The sequence below is a fragment of the Magnolia sinica genome, chromosome 2 (assembly GCF_029962835.1).
Source record: "Magnolia sinica isolate HGM2019 chromosome 2, MsV1, whole genome shotgun sequence".
Lineage (NCBI taxonomy): Eukaryota > Viridiplantae > Streptophyta > Magnoliopsida > Magnoliales > Magnoliaceae > Magnolia > Magnolia sinica.
In genome coordinates, this window is record NC_080574.1 from 60,181,968 (window position 1) to 60,200,809 (window position 18,842).

Here is an 18,842-nt window from a genome sequence, read left to right on the forward strand (position 1 = left end):
GTGGTCCACGACCAGTCGTAGACTCCCTAAGACCAGTCGTAGAGCGGTTTTCAAAGATCGCGCTAAATAATTTAAAATGTCGTTAAAGCTACGATCAGTCAAAGGGTTCTTAAGACCAATCATAGACGTGATTTTTTTATCTATAAATTGAACACAAATTTCAGAGTTTTTCATCGATTAATTTTAATAAAATTCAAGCCTCCACTCGGAGATAAGTTTGTTCATTTTAAGCAACACCGTACATATTTAATATTCTTTTTGTTAGCTTTTCCTATTTGATTTTATTCCTATATTCCAATCTTATTTAAAAAGAGGAATTATTGTATTCCTTCGTCTTGGAATCAAAATCAAATAGAGCTATGCCCATTTGATTTAATTTAAAATCAATTAGAACTTAGAACCATTGTAAAGTGAGTATTAGACATTGAACGTTGATTCGAACATCTACTCTGATTGGTTCTATCGGGCTACTACAAAAAGGAGAAATCCAGGTATTTTACGTTTATGTAAAATTACCATTCTTTTGGTTTTTGTTTGAGATTCGCTAGAAAAATCTCATTGTGTGGTTATCTGAGGAGAGCCAGAAAACTCAGACAGTGTGGGTTTTTGGATTGTGCAAGCCCAAGTTAAAAAGACAAATTTGTAAAGGTTTTAGGTGAACTTGTGAAACCTATTTTGTTAGTGAACGCTAATATCCCCTGTGTGAGGATATTAGGAGTGGAGTAGCATTCTGTGTGGCTGTTGTTGAATAGTTGCTTAACACACAGGTGAACTACTATAATTCTTTATCTTGTGGTTTGAATACTTACTTAAGTTTTATATCTTTTATCATTCAGATTTGTGGAATGTATGGGTGGATGTGAATGTTGTAAAATTTACATTTCAAGCACAATGGGAATGTTGTAATAATTTAGATTTAAATTCCTGAAATTTATTTCAATTCCCTACTATTTATTTATTACTCTCCTGTTTGAGTTTTTGATACAAAGGACGTTCTAGAAATAAGGTTGTCGTGCCATAAACCCTTGGCTTTTAGGGTGTAAGGTTGTCCTTAGAACTGAATTCGTATCAACCTCTCAATTCTTGTTTGTTGAGGTTGCTTTTATTTTAGCATTGTGAATTGATTTATTTTATTTGGTTATCATATTCGCATATTCTGCTATTAAAATTTTATTTTAGCATCGTCTTATTCACCCCCCCCCTTCAAGGACGTATAGCTAGGGCAATTTAATAACCTTAACCTAAACCAAAACCTATGACCTAAAACCTTAACCTATAACCTATAACCTAAACTTACAACCTATAACCTAACCTTAACCTAAACCTAAAACCTAAACCTTAACCTATAACCTAAAACCTAAACCTAAACCTAAAACCTAAATGTATTCTCAAATCCCTAAACCTAAACCTACACCTAATCTTAATCTCAACTCCCTAACCTAAACCTAAACCTAAACTTGAAAACCCAAACCTAAACCCGATCCCGAACTCGAACCCGATTTCCTAAACCTAAACCTTAACCTATTATCAATTCCCTAAACCTATAGCTTATAACCTAAACCTAAACCTTAGCTTAAGCCTAAACATAAACCTTAACTAAAACCTATAAACTATAACCTAAACCTAAACCTAAAACCTAAATGTATTCTCAAATCCCTAAACCTAAACCTACACCTAATCCTAATCTCAACTCCCTAACCTAAACCTAATCCTAAAATTGAAAACCTAAACCAAAACCTGATCCCAAACCCGAACCCGATTTCCTAAACCTAAACCTTAACCTATTCTCAATTCCCTAAACCCATAGCTTATAACCTAAACCTAAACCTAAACCATCACATAAACCTAAACCTAAACCTATAACCTTAACCTAAAACAAAACCTATGACCTAAAACCTTAACTAATAACCAAAACTAATAACCCATAACCTAACCTTAACCTAAACCTAAAACCGAAACCTTAACCTATAACCTAAATCCTAAACATAAACCTAAAACCTAAATGTATTCTCAAATCCCTAAATCTAAACCTACACCTAATCCTAATCTCAACTCCCTAACCTAAACCTAAACCTAAACATGAAAACTAAAACCTAAACCCGATCCCAAACTCGAACCCGATTTCCTAAACCTAAACCTTAACCTATTCTCAATTCCCTGAGCATATAGCTTATGACCTAAACCTAAAACTTAACTTAAACCTAAACCTAAACCTAAACCTAAACCTAAACCTATAACCTATAACCAAAACCTAAACCTAAAACCTAAATGTATTCTCAAATCCCTAAACCTAAACCTACACCTAATCCTAATCTCAACTCCCTAACCTAAACCTAAACCTAAACTTGAAAACCCAAACCTAAACCCGATCCCGAACCCGAACCCGAACCCGATTTCCTAAACATAAACCTTAACCTATTCTCAATTCCCTAAACCTATAGCATATAACCTAAACCTTAACCTCAACCAAAACCTAAACCTATAACCTTAACCTAAACCAAAACCTATGACCTAAAACCTTAACCTATATCCTATAACCTAAACATATAACCTATAACCTAACCTTAACCTAAACCTAAAACCTAAACCTTAACCTATAACCTAAAACTTAAACCTAAACCTAAAACTTAAATGTATTCTCAAATCCCTAAACCTAAACCTACACCTAATCCTAATCTCAACTCCCTAACCTAACCCTAAACTTGAAAACCCAAACATAAACCCGATCCTGAACCCGAACCCGATTTCCTAAACCTAAACTTTAACCTATTATCAATTCCCTAAACCTATAGCTCAAAACCTAAACCTAAACCTTAACCTAAACCTAAACTAAAACCTAAAACCTTAACCTAAACCAAAACCTATGACCTAAAACCTTAACCAATCACCAATAACCTAAACTTAAAACCTATAACCTAACCTTAACCTAAACATAAAACCTAAACCTTAACCTATAACCTAAACCTAAAACATAAATGTATTCTCAAATCCCTAAACCTTAACCTACACCTAATACTAATCTCAACTCCTTAACCTAAACCTAAACCTAAACTTGAAAACCTAAGCCTAATCCCGATCCTGAACCCGAACCCGATTTCCTAAACCTAAACCTTAACCTATTCTCGATTCCCTAAACCTATAGCTTATAACCTAAACCTAACCTAAACCTTAACCTAACCCTAAACTTAAACCTAAACCTAAACCTAAACCTATAACCTTAACTTAAACCAAAACCTAAGACCTAAAACCTTAACCTATAACCTATAACCTAAACTTATAATCTATAACCTAAACTTAACCTAAACATAAAACCTAAACCTTAACCTACAACCTAAAACCTAAACTTAAACCTAAAACCTAAATGTATTCTCAAATCCCTAAACCTAAATCTACACATAATTCTAATCTCAATTCCCTAACCTAAACCAAAACCTAAACTTGAAAACCCAAACCTAAACCCAATCCCGAACCCGAACCCGATTTCCTAAACCAAAACCTTAACCTATTCTCAATTCCTTAAACCTATAGCTTATAACCTAAACCTAAACCTTAACATAAACCTAAACCTAAACCTAAACCTATAACCTATAACCGAAATCTAAACCTAAAATCTAAATGTATTCTCAAATCCCTAAACCTAAACCTACACCTAATCCTAACCTCAACTCCCAAAACTAAACTTAAACCTAAACTTGAAAACCCAAACCTAAACTCGATCCCGAACCTGAACCCGATTTCCTAAACCTAAACCTTAACATATTCTCAACTCCCTAAACCTATAGCTTATAACCTAAACCTAAACCTAAACCTTAACCTAAACCTTAACCTAAACTTAAACCAAAACGTATAACCTTAACCTAAACCATAACCTATGACCTAAAACCTTAACCTATAACCAGTAACCCAAACTTACAACCCGTAACCTAACCTTAACCTAAACTTAAGACCTAAACCTTAACCTATAACCTATAACCTAAACCTAAACCTAAAACATAAATGTATTCTCAAATCCCTAAACCTAAACGTACACCTATTCCTAATCTTAACTCCCTAACCTTAACTTAAACCTAAACTTAAAAACCCAAACCTAAACCCAATCCCGTACCCGAACCCGATTTCCTAAACCTAAACCTTAACATATTCTCAATACCTTAAACCTATAGCTTATAGCCTAAAACTCAACCTAAACCTAAAGCTAAACCTATAACCTTAACGTAAACCAAAACCTATGACCTAAAACCAGAACCTATAACCTATAACCTAAATTTATAACGTATAACCTAACCTTAACCTAAGCCTAAAACCTAAACCTTAACCTATAACCTAAAACTTAAACCTAAACCTAAAACCTAAATTTATTCTCAAATCCCTAACCTAAACCTACACCCAATCCTAATCTCAACTCCCTAACCTAAACCTAAACTTGAAAATCCAAACCTAAACCCGATCCTGAACCCGTACCCAATTTCTTAAACCTCAACCTTAACCTATTCTCAATTCCCTAAACCTATAGCTTATAACCTAAACCTAAACCTAAACCTATAACCTTGACCTAAACCAAAATCGATAACCTAAAATCTTAACTTGTAACCTATAACCTAAACTTATAACCTATAGCCTAAGTGTCACGCCCCAGACTAGGTAACCGAACTCACAAGGAACCCGATGGCCGGTTCTGACCGCAACAGCCTCCGTAGTACCCCATTCTCAGCTCCTGAGGTAGGTTCCGATCCTGAGATCCTACAAGGAGGATTTTCATAAAAGTATAATCATTTTCCAATATGAGCATACCTAAGATCATAATAATTACTTCCGAGAATAACTAAGGCACACATAGCAAAATTCACTATGAATTTGAACTTTTACAATCATCCATAAGGTCCAAAAGGATATACATGAGAATAAATGGAAAAGAGAGAAAATTACCAACACTAGAGTCCTCACTGCTCAACTCTACTCCACGCTCTGCTGCTACAGCGCCTGCCTAGAATCTCCTGCACGCATCAATCGTGCATAAGCTTATAAAAGCTTAGAGGGTGGTGTAAGTCTGTGACAATGGTGCACGGGAGAATAGTAGGAGGTATAAGGAGAGAAGCATGATCAATGAGCACATCACTAGCCTTACCAAGGCTTACCATGAACGCGATGTAATGAGTAATGGGTGTCATACCATGGCAATGCATGAAGGAGGGCTTATACAGCCAATGTTAATGTGATGAAAGTAATGTCAGTACTCATATCTAAACCATAAGTCAAGTACATTTCCAATCATAAGGAAATCACTGGGGTCCATTACATTGCTGATTGACTGCCACTTTGCAGACCCCGCACAATTAAACGAGCGTAAGAGACCTCACTACCTGCCTGTGGACAGCCAATCACCAGCAAGGCATGACGGTAGGGACCCATTTACGAGCTGGTCAGACTCAGCCTATCAATGCCTCCTCACACCAGGTAGGTAAGGCCACACCCATATCCAACCGACTACATGACAGTGAGAGTCGCAACCTATTGGTATAAGGCCCTCGTGCACTGATATATTCCACCTGGTCACAGCGTTGGAGCAAATCCTTGGTACCATGGAAGTCTTGAGAATTTCACCCATGGGCATCCTATGCACCCGGTATGCTCAACTAATATTTCCGGTGTCCACACATACGACCATCCACGAATACCCCTGTGGAGGTAAGGCCCTGATGAAGTAAGGACAGATATCCACAAGCTATGTAATGCCAAATGCATGAATCACACAATCACCCATGTATCAATCCTAAGCATCAATCTCTCGAGGAGATACCAACATATCCTACACAGTGGCACAACCATGGCCAATCATACCTCAACCAAGTATACATATGATGCGTATGGGAGTGGGCCATGAAGATGAATAGGGGTACCAATGAGGTGAAGATGAACTCTCTACCTAATCATGAAGGGTCTAGGTACTTAACCAATTCCTCATAAGGAATACAACCTCTAGTGGGGGCCCATATACCTGGGGTAGCCAACGAGACTAAGGAGAAGAATGGTATGGGCCTAAATAGATGAAATGGGCCTAATAAGGGTCTATGTGGGCCTTTAACCACCGATAGAAGCCTTTGTGCCTACCTTAGGGCCACCAATGTGGGGATCTAACTACAATTGGTCCCCAAGAGGTAGCCCATCTCTAATTGATCATGGATCAAGGCCCAAGGCCCACACAACATCAGAAATAAGAAATGGGCAGTTATAATCATACCATAAACACTCATGTTGGGCTTCAGAAAGGCAGCCCAAGGCCTATCCAAAACATGGGTCCAAGGAAAACACACATAGCCCAACCCATATATACCACTATGGGCCCATAGAGGAAAGGTTAGGGCCCAACATAAAAGTCAATAATCCCATATATTGTGGTGGCCTAATGGACAGCCCATTGCTCAAACCACATGGGCAAATGTCATGCTCTTAGTCAAGTAAGTTGGGCCTACAACCCGGCCCAAGTATTAAAGTTGATTTGGTGGGCAACCAAGGGCCCATCTACTTGTGTAATCTGGCCCACTAACCCAACACACTAGTATGGTAAAAATGGCCCAAGAGTTCAATGGGCCTATCTGGAAAGTTCCAGCCCAATTGGGCCTAAAGAGTTCAACAACTAGCAACATTCATGGACCCGATTAAATTCAACTGTGGTGGGCTTCAAAAGTGCATTTATTAAGCCTAACATTTAAGGAACCAAAGGTATAAATTATTCCCTCTAATATCTTCACAATGTGGTGGGCCCCACTCCTCAAAATTTCAGCCCAAAGGCCAAGCATAATTATAACAAGTTGCTGAATTTTTAACCTAAAAAGTTTATGTGCCTTATGGAATCCAGTAATTGTTTCATTTGATTAGGACATCAGCCCAAGTGGTCCAACTATCAAGTCAAAGGGCCCCACCGCATAGGGTTACATCATACGATACAAGAGAGTAGGTGGGCCATATTGCTAGACCAAAGTCCAACAAGAAGCCCACATGGGGCATCCCATATGGGCCTGGGCGGTCCAAGGCCTGCACGGCCTGGCTATACATACATCAAGGCGGGCTTCACGTACACTAAATTGGGTCCCACAGGGGATGTACATGTAGGGTAGACCCTCCCTACTTGGGCCACCCATGTATGGGACAGCTGGGATATACAACACATCAAGGGGGACCCATGAAGCAGGCTGGACGCCCTAGCCTGGGCATCCCTGCCTAGCTGGCCACTCCCAACCGCACCATGGCCAGGTCAAATGTTCGTTGGGTCTAAAATTTTACAAAGTGACACTTCCATTGGTTGGTCATAACCCCACAAAATTTCAGAATTTTTAGACACTTAAAATTTTTTTAATTTATTTTAATGAAACAGACTGTCCAGAAAATCGGACTGATTTGGAGATTATATTTTAATGGGCCGGTCTAGCCACCACCATGGTGTGTACAGGCGTCCATTGGCCTTAAAATTTTGTAGGTGGGTCGTAACATAGGTGGACCAACTCTTTATAAATTTTCATGATTTTAGGATACCCAAAAGTATTTTAATTAATTTAAAGGATACAATCTGTACAGGGTGGAGTATTGCTGGAATATGACCGTGCTGAATTTGGGCCATTCCAATGGGTAGGTCATGGGCCTCCAAAATTCTAAAAATTGAGGGCCAAGGTCTCTCATCATGTATAAAATAAGAGAAAACTCAAAAATTTGGCCCACCATCATCAAAATAATTTATGAATTTCAGTTTACAACAGTCTACTTTGCTGGACTGCACAGCAGAAAATCAGGCTGACCACCCCTCTTGGCCCACCCTTTTGGATAACCAAATGGAGTCATTTGGGGCTAAAATTTAGTATACTTGTAGGTGGGGTCTACAACTTCTAGAAACATATATTATATGGGACCAAACACCCCTCTAAATGCCTAAAAATCTGGCCTCAATATGACCCAAAAATCTGTCCAGACAGATTTGGACAGCAACATGTTGCTGTCCAAACCACCCCAAAAGATAATTAAAAGGGAAATAAATCAACATTTCCTTAGGGTGGGGTCCACCTACATAGGTCACACAACTCTCAGACCCAAGCCCCTTCCAAGATCACCATAATATCAAGCCCAAAGGCTATCCAAAACATGACAAGAATATGGGGCAATAAGGTGGGCCTTGACATCTAACCACTTGGGCCTAGTTACATGGTACATCAAGTGGGCTACACATACATCAGATTTACCGTAAAAATAGGAAAGAAAAGATGGAGAAGAAACACAATCCGGCCATGGGGTAGGGCCCCACCAGTAATGGGCCCTCCCAAGAATGAATCATACCTATACAACTACATTGATTGTACATGCAACATAAAATCACTACATGGATGATCTATAATTGCTATGGATGGCTAGGATGCCATCCCAACATGATCCTTAAGGTCTAGATGACCTTAAGATGGAGTGAATTATTAAATACATCATGATGGGGTCCATGGAGAATGGCCCCATCATGGATCATGACATGCATGTAGGTTGGGCCAAAGGGCCACATCCATGAGATCAAATGGGATCCCCACCATGAATTGGTGGGTCCCATATGATCCATCCAGGAAGAAAAATAAGATCAAAGGGTAGAAAAGAAGATCAAAAATTATAATCACCCACCTTAATGGATCCCACTCCAAAGTTACATCAGTCTTCTCTTCATGCTCCAAGGGACATGTTTCAATGGGTGAGATGGATTGTTGAAGGTTAGATGGGAGGGGATTTGAGGGAGAAGGGGCTAGAGAAGAGAGGAAGATGGAAGGGAGGTTGCTGGAAATTCTAGCAATGGAGGGAAATGAGAGGGAGGGAGAGAATAAAGAGAGAGAAAAAAGCCATTATTATTTTGTAAGGGAAGTCATCATAGCATAGGGAGGAGATTACAATGTTTAGGCCTTTAGACTAGGCTTGGGTGGTGTTGTTGAGATGGGTGGTGTTTCCATAGCATTTGTGTGGTGTGTGTGTGTGTATTTTACATGGGGACTTAGGCCATGGGTGATGGTGGTCCACATGCATTCCACCTAAGTGGGCCACATGATCAATGGTCATATAATGAAATGTACACAACTTTTGATCTACATATCGGATTTATGCACAAGACGCGGCATTGGAATTACGGTGATGATGCGGTCGTAAGGACATATGTCTCGGGTCAATCCGAGTCGGGTCTATGTGATTGAACTCAATGATGACCACAAACATTATCTGAGGGTCGCGGGTCGCCGGAATTTAACCGGTAAGACCGCGGGACCAAAATGGATAGAGTGCATACTCACACATACACATGCACACACGTGAACTTGGGTCGGGTCTCACAATCCTCCCCACCAACAAAGAAATTTTGTCCTCGAAATTGTCAAAATCGGAACCTCAAATTGCATTAACATCTTCATCGTATATGTATCTCAATCATCAAACACAAGAGAAGGCAATGGAAGAAATTCAATTAATCATCGAATAAATAGGGATAACGCTCTCTAATCTCAGCCTTGCGTTCACAAGATGCCTCAACCTCCGAATGATGACCTCATTGCACTTTCACCAAGGGAATGACCTGGGTCCTGAGGACCTGCTCCTTCCGATCAAGAATACGAATCAGTTGCTCAATGTAAGAAGCATCCTCACGGACCTCAAGTGGCTGCCAATCAATCACGGGAATAATGTCTGACCCACATTTCTGCAACATTGAAACATGGAACACGTCGTGGATCGCAGACAACTCAGGAGGTAAGGTAAGCCTATAGGCCACATCGCCCATGAGCTCGATAATCTCAAATGGTCCAATAAATCTCGGGGCGAGCTTGCCCTTTACACCAAAACGAACCATGCCCTTCATAGGTGAGACCTTGAGATATACCATGTCCTTGACTGCGAACTCAAGGGGTCGACGCCAACGATCAGTAAAACTCTTCTGCCGGCTCTGAGCTGTGCGCATCCTCTGCCTGATAACATTAATAACCTCTAATGTCTGCAGCACAAGCTCGGGAACTAAGAGACGACACTCTCCAACCTCTGTCCAACAACTAGGAGATCTGCATGGTCTGTCATAAAGTGCCTCAAAAGGATCCATGCCAATAGTTGCCCGATAGCTATTATTGTACGCGAACTAGGCGAGGTGCATATGGTCATCCCAACTGCCCGCAAAGTCGATCACACAAGCCCCGAGCATATCCTAAAAAATCTAGTTAACCCTTTCGGTCTGCCCATCCGTCTGCAGATGATATGCGGTGCTGAGATACAAAGTGACCCCTAATGCCTGTTGAAAACTCCTCCAAAATTGAGATGTAAATCTGGAGTCTCGGTCTGAAATGATCGAAACTGGGATGCCGTGCAGTCTCACTATCTCCTTAATGAATATCCTCGCTAACCGGTCCATAGACCAGGAAGCACGTACTGGAATGAAATGAGCCAACTTCGTCAGACGATCGATGATAACCCAGATGGTATGGTGACCGCGCTGAGTCTTCGGCAAACCTGTGATTAAGTCCATTGATACATGCTCCCATTTTCACTATGGAATGCTCAACAACTGCACGGGACCAGAGGGTCTCTGATGATCGGCCTTGACACATTGGCATGTGTCACACTCGGCCACAAAACTCACAATCTGGTGCTTCATCCCCTGCCAGTAGTACTGCCTCCTCATATCACGATACATCTTTGTGGACCCCGGGTGGATAGTAAGTCTTGATCGGTGTGCCTCGGTCATCAAATCCCGATGCAACTCTGGAACATCCAGGACACACAATTGGCCTTTGAAGCGCAATCCACCATCGGAACCAATCTGCCAGCTTGACTGCTCCACGGATGCGGCCTCTGCTCGGTACTCCTGAAGTGACTTGTCCGTCTGCCGAGCCTCGATCACCCTGGCTAATAAGGAGGGTTGAATCGACAAGCTCGAAAGCTGAATAATGGAAGACTGCAGACCGAACTTAAAGTCAAACTCTGATACATCCTCAAGCATCTGCCACTCATGCACCATCATCTGTGCCACCAGGCCTCGTGGCTGGCGGCTGAGCGAGTCCGCCACCACGTTTGCCTTGCCCGGGTGGTACTGAAGGTCAAAATCATAGTCTTTCAACAACTCCATCCATCGCCTCTGTCACAGGTTCGACTCAGAGTGCGAAAATAGATACTTCAAGTTCTTATGATCCGAGAAGAGCTCGAACCTGACCCCATATAGATAATGCCTCCACACTTTCAGCGCGAAGACGACTACTGCAAGCTCCAAATCATGAGTGGGGTAGTTCAGCCCATGGACCTTGAGCTGGCACGAGGCATACGCCACTGGCTTCCCATGCTGCATTAGTACAGCACCCAAGCCAACTCTGGAGGCATCAGTAAAAACAACAAAACCCTTACTCCCATCAGGAAGATGAGAACAGGAGCGGACGTGGGGCGGTCCTTTAACTCTGTAAATCCCTTCTCGCAAATGTCACTCTAGACGAACTCGATGCCTTTCCACGACAGTCGGGTCAGCGGTGCTGCAATACGGGAGAAACCCTCGATAAACCATCGGTAATATCCCCCTAGACTAAGGAAACTGCGAATCTCGGACGTGTTCATGGGCTGGCCCCACTGACGCACTGCATCAACGTTCGAGGGGTCAACAGCGACACCCTCCCTCGTCACCACGTGATCGAGGAACTTCATCTCCTCCTGCCAAAACTCGTACTTCTCCAACTTCGCATACAGCTGGTGGGCACGGAGGGTCTCAAGCACAATCCATAGGTGCTCAGCATGGTCCTCTCGAGTCCTCGAATATACAAGAATATCATCAATGAATACCACCACGAACTGATGGAGGAACGGCCGAAAAACCTCATTTATCGGCTGCATGAATATAGCGGGCTCGTTAGTCAGTCCAAACGACATGACCAGGAACTTGAAGTGACCATAACGTGTCCGGAAAGCTATCTTCGGAATTCCTCCTCTCGGACCCGAATCTAATGGTAACCAGAACGCAAGTCTATCTTGAAAAAATACTATGCACTTTGCAACTGATCGAACAAGTCATCAATATGAGGAAGTGGGTATCAGTTCTTGATGGCGACTCTGTTGAGCTCGCGATAGTCCACACAAAGCCACAACGAACCATCCTTCTTCTTTACAAACAATACCGGGGCTCCCTAAGGTGAACTACTAGGACGAATGAAACCTAACTCCAGGAGCTCATCCAACTGCTCCTGCAGTTCTTTCAACTCCAACGGTGCCATTCGGTAGGGGGCCTTTGAGATAGGCACGGTACCAGGCACCAAATCAATCTAGAACTCCACCTGCCGACGCTGCGGTAAACTCGGTATCTCCTAAAACACATCTGGGTACTCACAAACAACTGGCAGCTACTCAATACTCTCTACCACAGAATCCTCAACGATTGATGCCAAGAAACTAGGTAATGGCTCTCCTCTGGGCTCGACGACGAACTGTAACACTGGCAATCCTGGAATGTGAAACGTAACCGTCCTCGTGGCACAGTCTAAGACGGCACCATACTTTGCAAGCCAGTCCATACCCAGAATTACATCAAAACCTAACATCGGCATCACGAACAGATCGGTAAGAAGGAACATCTTGCCCTTTAACACTGGGTAAGAAGGACAACAATGGGTCAACATTATAGACTTTCCTATGGGAGTCGAAATGATCAAAGCCTCAGACACGGACTTCGATGAAATACCAGTCGATCGGCAAAACTACTTAGCCACAAAAGAATGAGAGGCACCAGAATAAAATAAAACATGAGCAATGCAGAAAGAAACAAGAATAATACCCTCGACTACTCCACTGGTCGATAACTGCGGGTCCTGGCCTAGCGCCTGCTGTGCAGAATAAAAGCGGTCCTGAGCTGGTAGGGGAAGCAACCCGGAAGACTGAGGGTCCTGAGTATATGCCTGCTGGGCTGCGATACATACTAGACCCAGGGACCGGACATAAGGATATCCCCTCTTCTGGTGCTGCGGTTGCTGCTGTCTCTGCTGCTACTGAGGAGGATCCCTAGGAGCGGTGGGTGGAAGTTGAGCTCTCTGCTGCTGCTACTAAGGAGGACGAGGAGGAGGCAACTGCGGTGGCCTCTACTGCTGAATGGGGAGAGGGCACTCACGCCTCCAATGCCCGGCCTGTCCACAGCAGAAACATACACCAGAAAAGGGGTCGGAAGATGGTGCTGATGATGATGATGAAGCTATTGTCTGAACCGTAGGCTACTGAAATCCTGACCTGCCCCTCCATCTCTGCTGATGGTGCTGCCTGGAACTGCCAGCTGGTGCCCTCCTCTTCCAGTCTCCATCGAAACTCTACTCTCTCGACCTCTGGGTCATAGCCCAGTCCTCCTCATAAACCAGTGCCCTATGAACGAACTAGTCAAACATCTCCAAACAATGCCCTACCACATGACTGCGAAGGGCAGGACGCAAACCAGTCACAAAACGACAAGCCCTCATCTTCTCATCGCTGGTGAGATAAAGAGCAAATCTAGACAAGGCTAAGAAACGAGCCTTATACTGAGATACAGTCATATCACCCTGCACTAGGGTCTCAAACTCGATCGTCTGCTGGATCTGAACGTGCTCAGGGAAGAACTTCTGGTCAAAACGGACCACGAACTCCTCTCATGTTCAAACAAACTGAGGTCCGACCATCCTAGATACAGATGATCACCAATGACGGGCCTCACCTTGAAGAAGATAGGTCATAAGGGATACTCTCTGACTCACAGGACACTAAATAGTGTCAAAAATCCTCACAATCTTAGTGCGTCAAGCCTCGGTGGTAGAAGGGTCAGGGTCACCACTAAACCTCGGGGGATCATGCTGTCAGAACTCTCGAGCTATCGCATTAGCTCGTGGTAAATTAGACTGCCCAGAAACCTCAACAGTAGCTAGTTGATGGGTCTGCAATGCGGTGGCAACAAGCTGCATCAACTGCTGAAAATGCTCAGCTCTTATAGGTACTATCGGAAAGGCAGGGGCGACACTCGCCTCAGGCGGAGGCACGGGTGCGGCTGGGGGAGTAGGAGCCTCTGAAATTGGAACAGCATGCTGAGGAGGGGGAATAGGTGAGGGAACCGGAGCAACTGGAGGTACGGGCTCAACTGGAGAAATAGGCCGGATCGCGACCTCAGGAACTGGATCCTCAACAATGGGAGCAGGATGTGCTCGAGTAGGATGAGTAACTCGGGTGCCTCGTCCACGGGCACCACGACCACGGGTGCCACGACCACGGGAGCCATGACCATGGGCGCCACGTCCACGTGGCATCGTTTACAAAATAGTGACGTTGTAAGGAATCAGGACAATTATAAGCTCAATACGGAGCGAAAGGAAGAATTTCGGGACACTACTTATCCTATGTTCTTGACAGACATGCGATGTTATCCTGAGTTATCCCAGAATTACTTGCTATGCTCTAATACCAACTCCTGTCATGCCCCAGACTCGGTAACAAGACTCACAAGGAACCCGATGGCCGGTTCTGGCCGCAACAGCTTATGTAGTACTCCCATTCTCGGCTCCTGAGGTAGGTTCCGATCCTGGGATCCTACAAGGAGAATTTTCATAAAAGTATAATCATTTTTCAATATGAACATACCCAAGATCATAGCAATTACATCCGAGAATAACAAAGGCACACATCGCAAAATCCACTATGAATTTGAACTTTTACAATCATCCATAAGGTCCAAAAGGACATACATGAGAATAAATGGAAAAAGGAGAAATTAACAACACTGGAGTCCTCACTGCTCAACTCTACTCCACGCTCTACTGCTACGGCGCCTGCCTAGAATCTCCTGCACACATCATTCGTGCATAAGCTTATAGAAGCTTAGAGGGTAGTGTAAGTACGTGACAATGGTGCACAGAAGAATAGTAGGAGGTATAAGGAGAGAAGCAAGATCAATGAGCATATCACTAGCCTTACCAAGGCTTACCATGAACGCGATGCAATGAGTAATGGGTGCCATACCAAGGAAATACATGAAGGGAGGGCTTGTACAGCCAATGTTAATGCGATGCAAGTAATGTCAGTACTCATATCCAAACCATAAGTCAAGTACATTTACAATCATAAGAAAATCACCGGGGTCCATTACACTGCTGAATGACTGTCGCTTTGCAGACCCCGTACAGTCAAACGAGAGTAAGAGACCTCACTACCCGCCTGTGGACAACCAATCACCAGCAAGGCCTGACGGTAGCAGACCCATTTACGAGCTGGTCAGACTCAGCCTAGCAATGCCTCCTTACACCAGGCAGGTAAGGCCACACCCTTATCCAACCGATTACACGATAGTGGGAGTCGTAGCCTAACAGTATAAGGCCCTCATGCACTCATATATTTCACCCGGTCACAGCGTTTTGAGTAAATCCTTGGTACCATGGAAGTTTTAGGAATTTCACCCATGGGCATCTTATGCACGCGGTATGATCAACTAATATTTTCGGTGTCCACACATACGACCATCCACGAATACCCCTGTGGAGGTAAGGCCCTGATGAAGTAAGGGCGGATATCCACAAGCTATGCAATGTCAGATGCATGAATCACACAATCACCCATGCATCGATCCCAAGCATCCATCTCTCGGGGAGGTACCAACATGTCCTACACAATGGCACAACCATGGCCAATCATACCTCAACTAAGTATGCATATGATGCGTATGGGAGTGGGCCATGAAGATGAATAGGGGTGCCAATGAGGTGAAGATGAACTCTTTACCTAACCATAAAAGGTCTAGGTACTTAACCAATTCCTCATAAGGAATACAACCTCTAATGGGGGCCCATATACCTGGGGTAGCCCACAAGACTAAGTAGAACAATAGTATAGGCCTAAATAGATGAAATGGGCCTAGTAAGGGTCTATGGTGGGCCTTTAACCACCCATAGAAGCCTATGGGCCTACCTTAGTGCCACCAATGTGGGCATCTCACCATAATTGTTCCCCAAGAGGTAGCTCATCTCTAATTGATCATGGATCAAGGCTCAAGGCCCACACAACATCAGAAATAAGAAATGGGCAGCCATAATCATACCACAAACACTCATGTTGGGCTTCAAAAAGGTGGCCTAAGGTATATCCAAAACATGGGTCCAAGGGAAACACACATAGCCCAACCCATATATACCACTATGGGCCCATAGGGGAAAGGTTAGGGCCTAACATAAAGGCCACTAATCCCATATATTGTGGTGGCCTAGTGGGCAGCCCATTCCTCAAATCACATGGGCAAACGTTATGCTCTTAGTCAAGTAAGTTGGGCCTACAACCCGGCCCAAGTATTAAAGTTGATTTGGTGGGCAACCAAGGGCCCATCTACTTGTGTAATCTGGCCCACTAACCCAAAACAATAGTATGGTAAAAATGGCCCAAGATTTCAATGGGCCTATCTGGAAAGTTCCAGCCCAATTGGGCCTAAAGAGTTCAACAACTAGCTACATTCATGGACCCGATTAAATTCAACTGTGGTGGGCCTCAAAAGTGCATTTATTAAGCCCAACATTTAAGGAACCAAAGGTATAAATTATTCCCTCTAAGATCTTCACAATGAGGTGGGCCCCACTCCTCAAAATTTCAGCCCAAAGGCCAAGTATAATTATAACAAGTTGCTAGATTTTTAACCCAACAAGTTTATGTGCCTTTTGGAGTCCAGAAATTGTTTCATTTGATTAGGACATCAGCCCAAGTGGTCCAGCTATCAAGTCAGAGGGCCCCACCACATAGGGTTACATTATACGACACAAGGGAGTAGGTGTGCCACACTGATAGAATAAAGTCCAGCAGGTAGCCCACATGGGGCGTCCCATATGGGCCTGGGTGGTCCAAGGACTGCACGGCCTGGCTATACATACATCAAGGCGGGCTTCACGTACCCTAAAGTTGGTCCCACAGGGGATGTACACATAGGGTAGACCCTCCCTATATGGGCCACCCATGGTTGGGACAGCTAGGATATACAACACATCAAGGTGGGCCTATGAAGCAGGCTGGACGCCCCAGCCTGGCTGTCCCTGCCTAGCTGGCCACTCCCGGCCGCACCACGGCCAGGTCAAATGTCCATTGGGTCTAAAATTTTACAAAGTGATACTTCCATAGGTTTTTCATAGCCCTAAAAAATTTTAGAATTTTTGAACACTTGAAAATATTTTAATTTATTTAAATGATACAGACTATCCAGAAAATCGGACTGATCTGGACACCATATTGTAATGGGCCGGTCTATCCACCGCCATGGTGTGTATAGGTGTTAATTGGCCCTAAAATTTTGTAGGTGGATTGAAAAATGGGTCTACCACCTCTCTATATAATTTTATGATTTTAGGATACCCAAAATTATTTTAATTAATTTTAAGGATATAATCTGTATAGGGTGGAGTATTGCTGAAATATGACTGTGCTGAATTTGGGCCATTCCAATGGGTGGGTCATGGGCCTCCAAAATTCTAAAAATTGAGGGCCAAGGTCTCTCATCATATATAAAATAAGAGAAAATACAAAAATTTGGCTCACCATCATCAAAATAATTTATGAATTTTAGTTTACAACAGTCTACATTGTTGGACTGCACATCAGAAAATCAGGCTGACCACCCCTCTTGGCCCACCATTTTGGATAACCAAATGGAGTCATTTGGGGCTGAAATTTGGCATACTTGTAGGTGGGGTCCACATCTTGAAGAAAAATATATTACATGGGACCAAACACCCCTCTAAATGCCCAAAAATTGGGCCTCAATATGAACCAAAAATCTGTCTAGACAGATTTGAACAGCAACATGTTGTTGTCCAAACCACCCCAAAAGATAATTAAAAGAGAAATAAATCACCATTTCCTTAGGGTGGAGCCCACCAAGATGGGTCACACAACTCTCATACCCAAGCCCCTTCCAAGATCACCCATAATATCAAGTCCAAAGGCTGTCCAAAACATGACAAGAATATGGGGCAACAAGGTGGGCCTTGACATCTAACCACTTGGGCCTAGTTGCATGGCACATCAAGTGGGCCACACATACATCAGATTTACCATAAAAATAGGAAAGAAAAGATGGATAAGAAACACAATCCGGCCATGGGGTAGGGCCCCGCTAGTAATGGGCCCTCCCAAGAATGAATCATACCCATACAACTACATTGATTGTACATGCAACATAAAATCACTACATGCATGATCTATAATTGCTATGGATGGTTGGGATGCCATCCCAACATGATCCTTAGGGTCTAGATTACCTTAAGATGGAGTAGATCATTAAATACATCATGATGGGGTCCATGGAGAATGGCCCCATCATGGATCATGTCATGCATGTTGGATGGGCCAAAGGGTCACATCCATGGGATCAAAGGGGATCCTCACCATGAATTGGTGGGTCCCATATAATCCATCTAGGAAGAAAAATAAGATCAAAGGGTAGAAAAGAAGATCAGAAATTGTAATCACCCACCTTAATGGATCCCACTCCAAAGTTACATCAATCTTCTCTTCATGCTCCAAGGGATATGTTTCAATGGGTGAGATGGATTGTTGAAAGTTAGATAGGAGGGGATTTGAGGGAGAAGGGGCTAGAGAAGAGAGGAAGATGGAAGGGAGCTTGCTAGAAATTCTAGCAATGGAGGGAAATGAGAGGGAGGGAGAGAATAAAGAGAGAGAAAAAAGCCATTATTATTTTGTAAGAGAAGTCATCATAGCATAGGGAGGAGATTATAATGTTTAGGCCTTTAGACTAGGCTTAGGTGGTGTTGTTGAGATGGGTGGTGTTTCCATAGCATTTGTGTGGTGTGTGTGTGTAGTGTGCATGGGGACTTGTG

General features: G+C 43.2%; 1 protein-coding gene across 1 annotated transcript in view; it reads left to right on the forward strand.

Annotated features, from left to right (window-relative positions):
- The window catches only part of LOC131225614 (LRR receptor-like serine/threonine-protein kinase ERL1), a 45,588-nt gene extending 32,561 nt beyond the window's left edge, over positions 1 to 13,027 (forward strand). Inside the window, exon 7 of the mRNA XM_058221174.1 lies at positions 12,857 to 13,027. Within this exon, the coding sequence (XP_058077157.1) occupies positions 12,857 to 13,027 (171 nt within the window). The remainder of the gene's footprint in view (positions 1 to 12,856) is intronic.
- Positions 13,028 to 18,842: the final 5,815 nt, after the last annotated feature.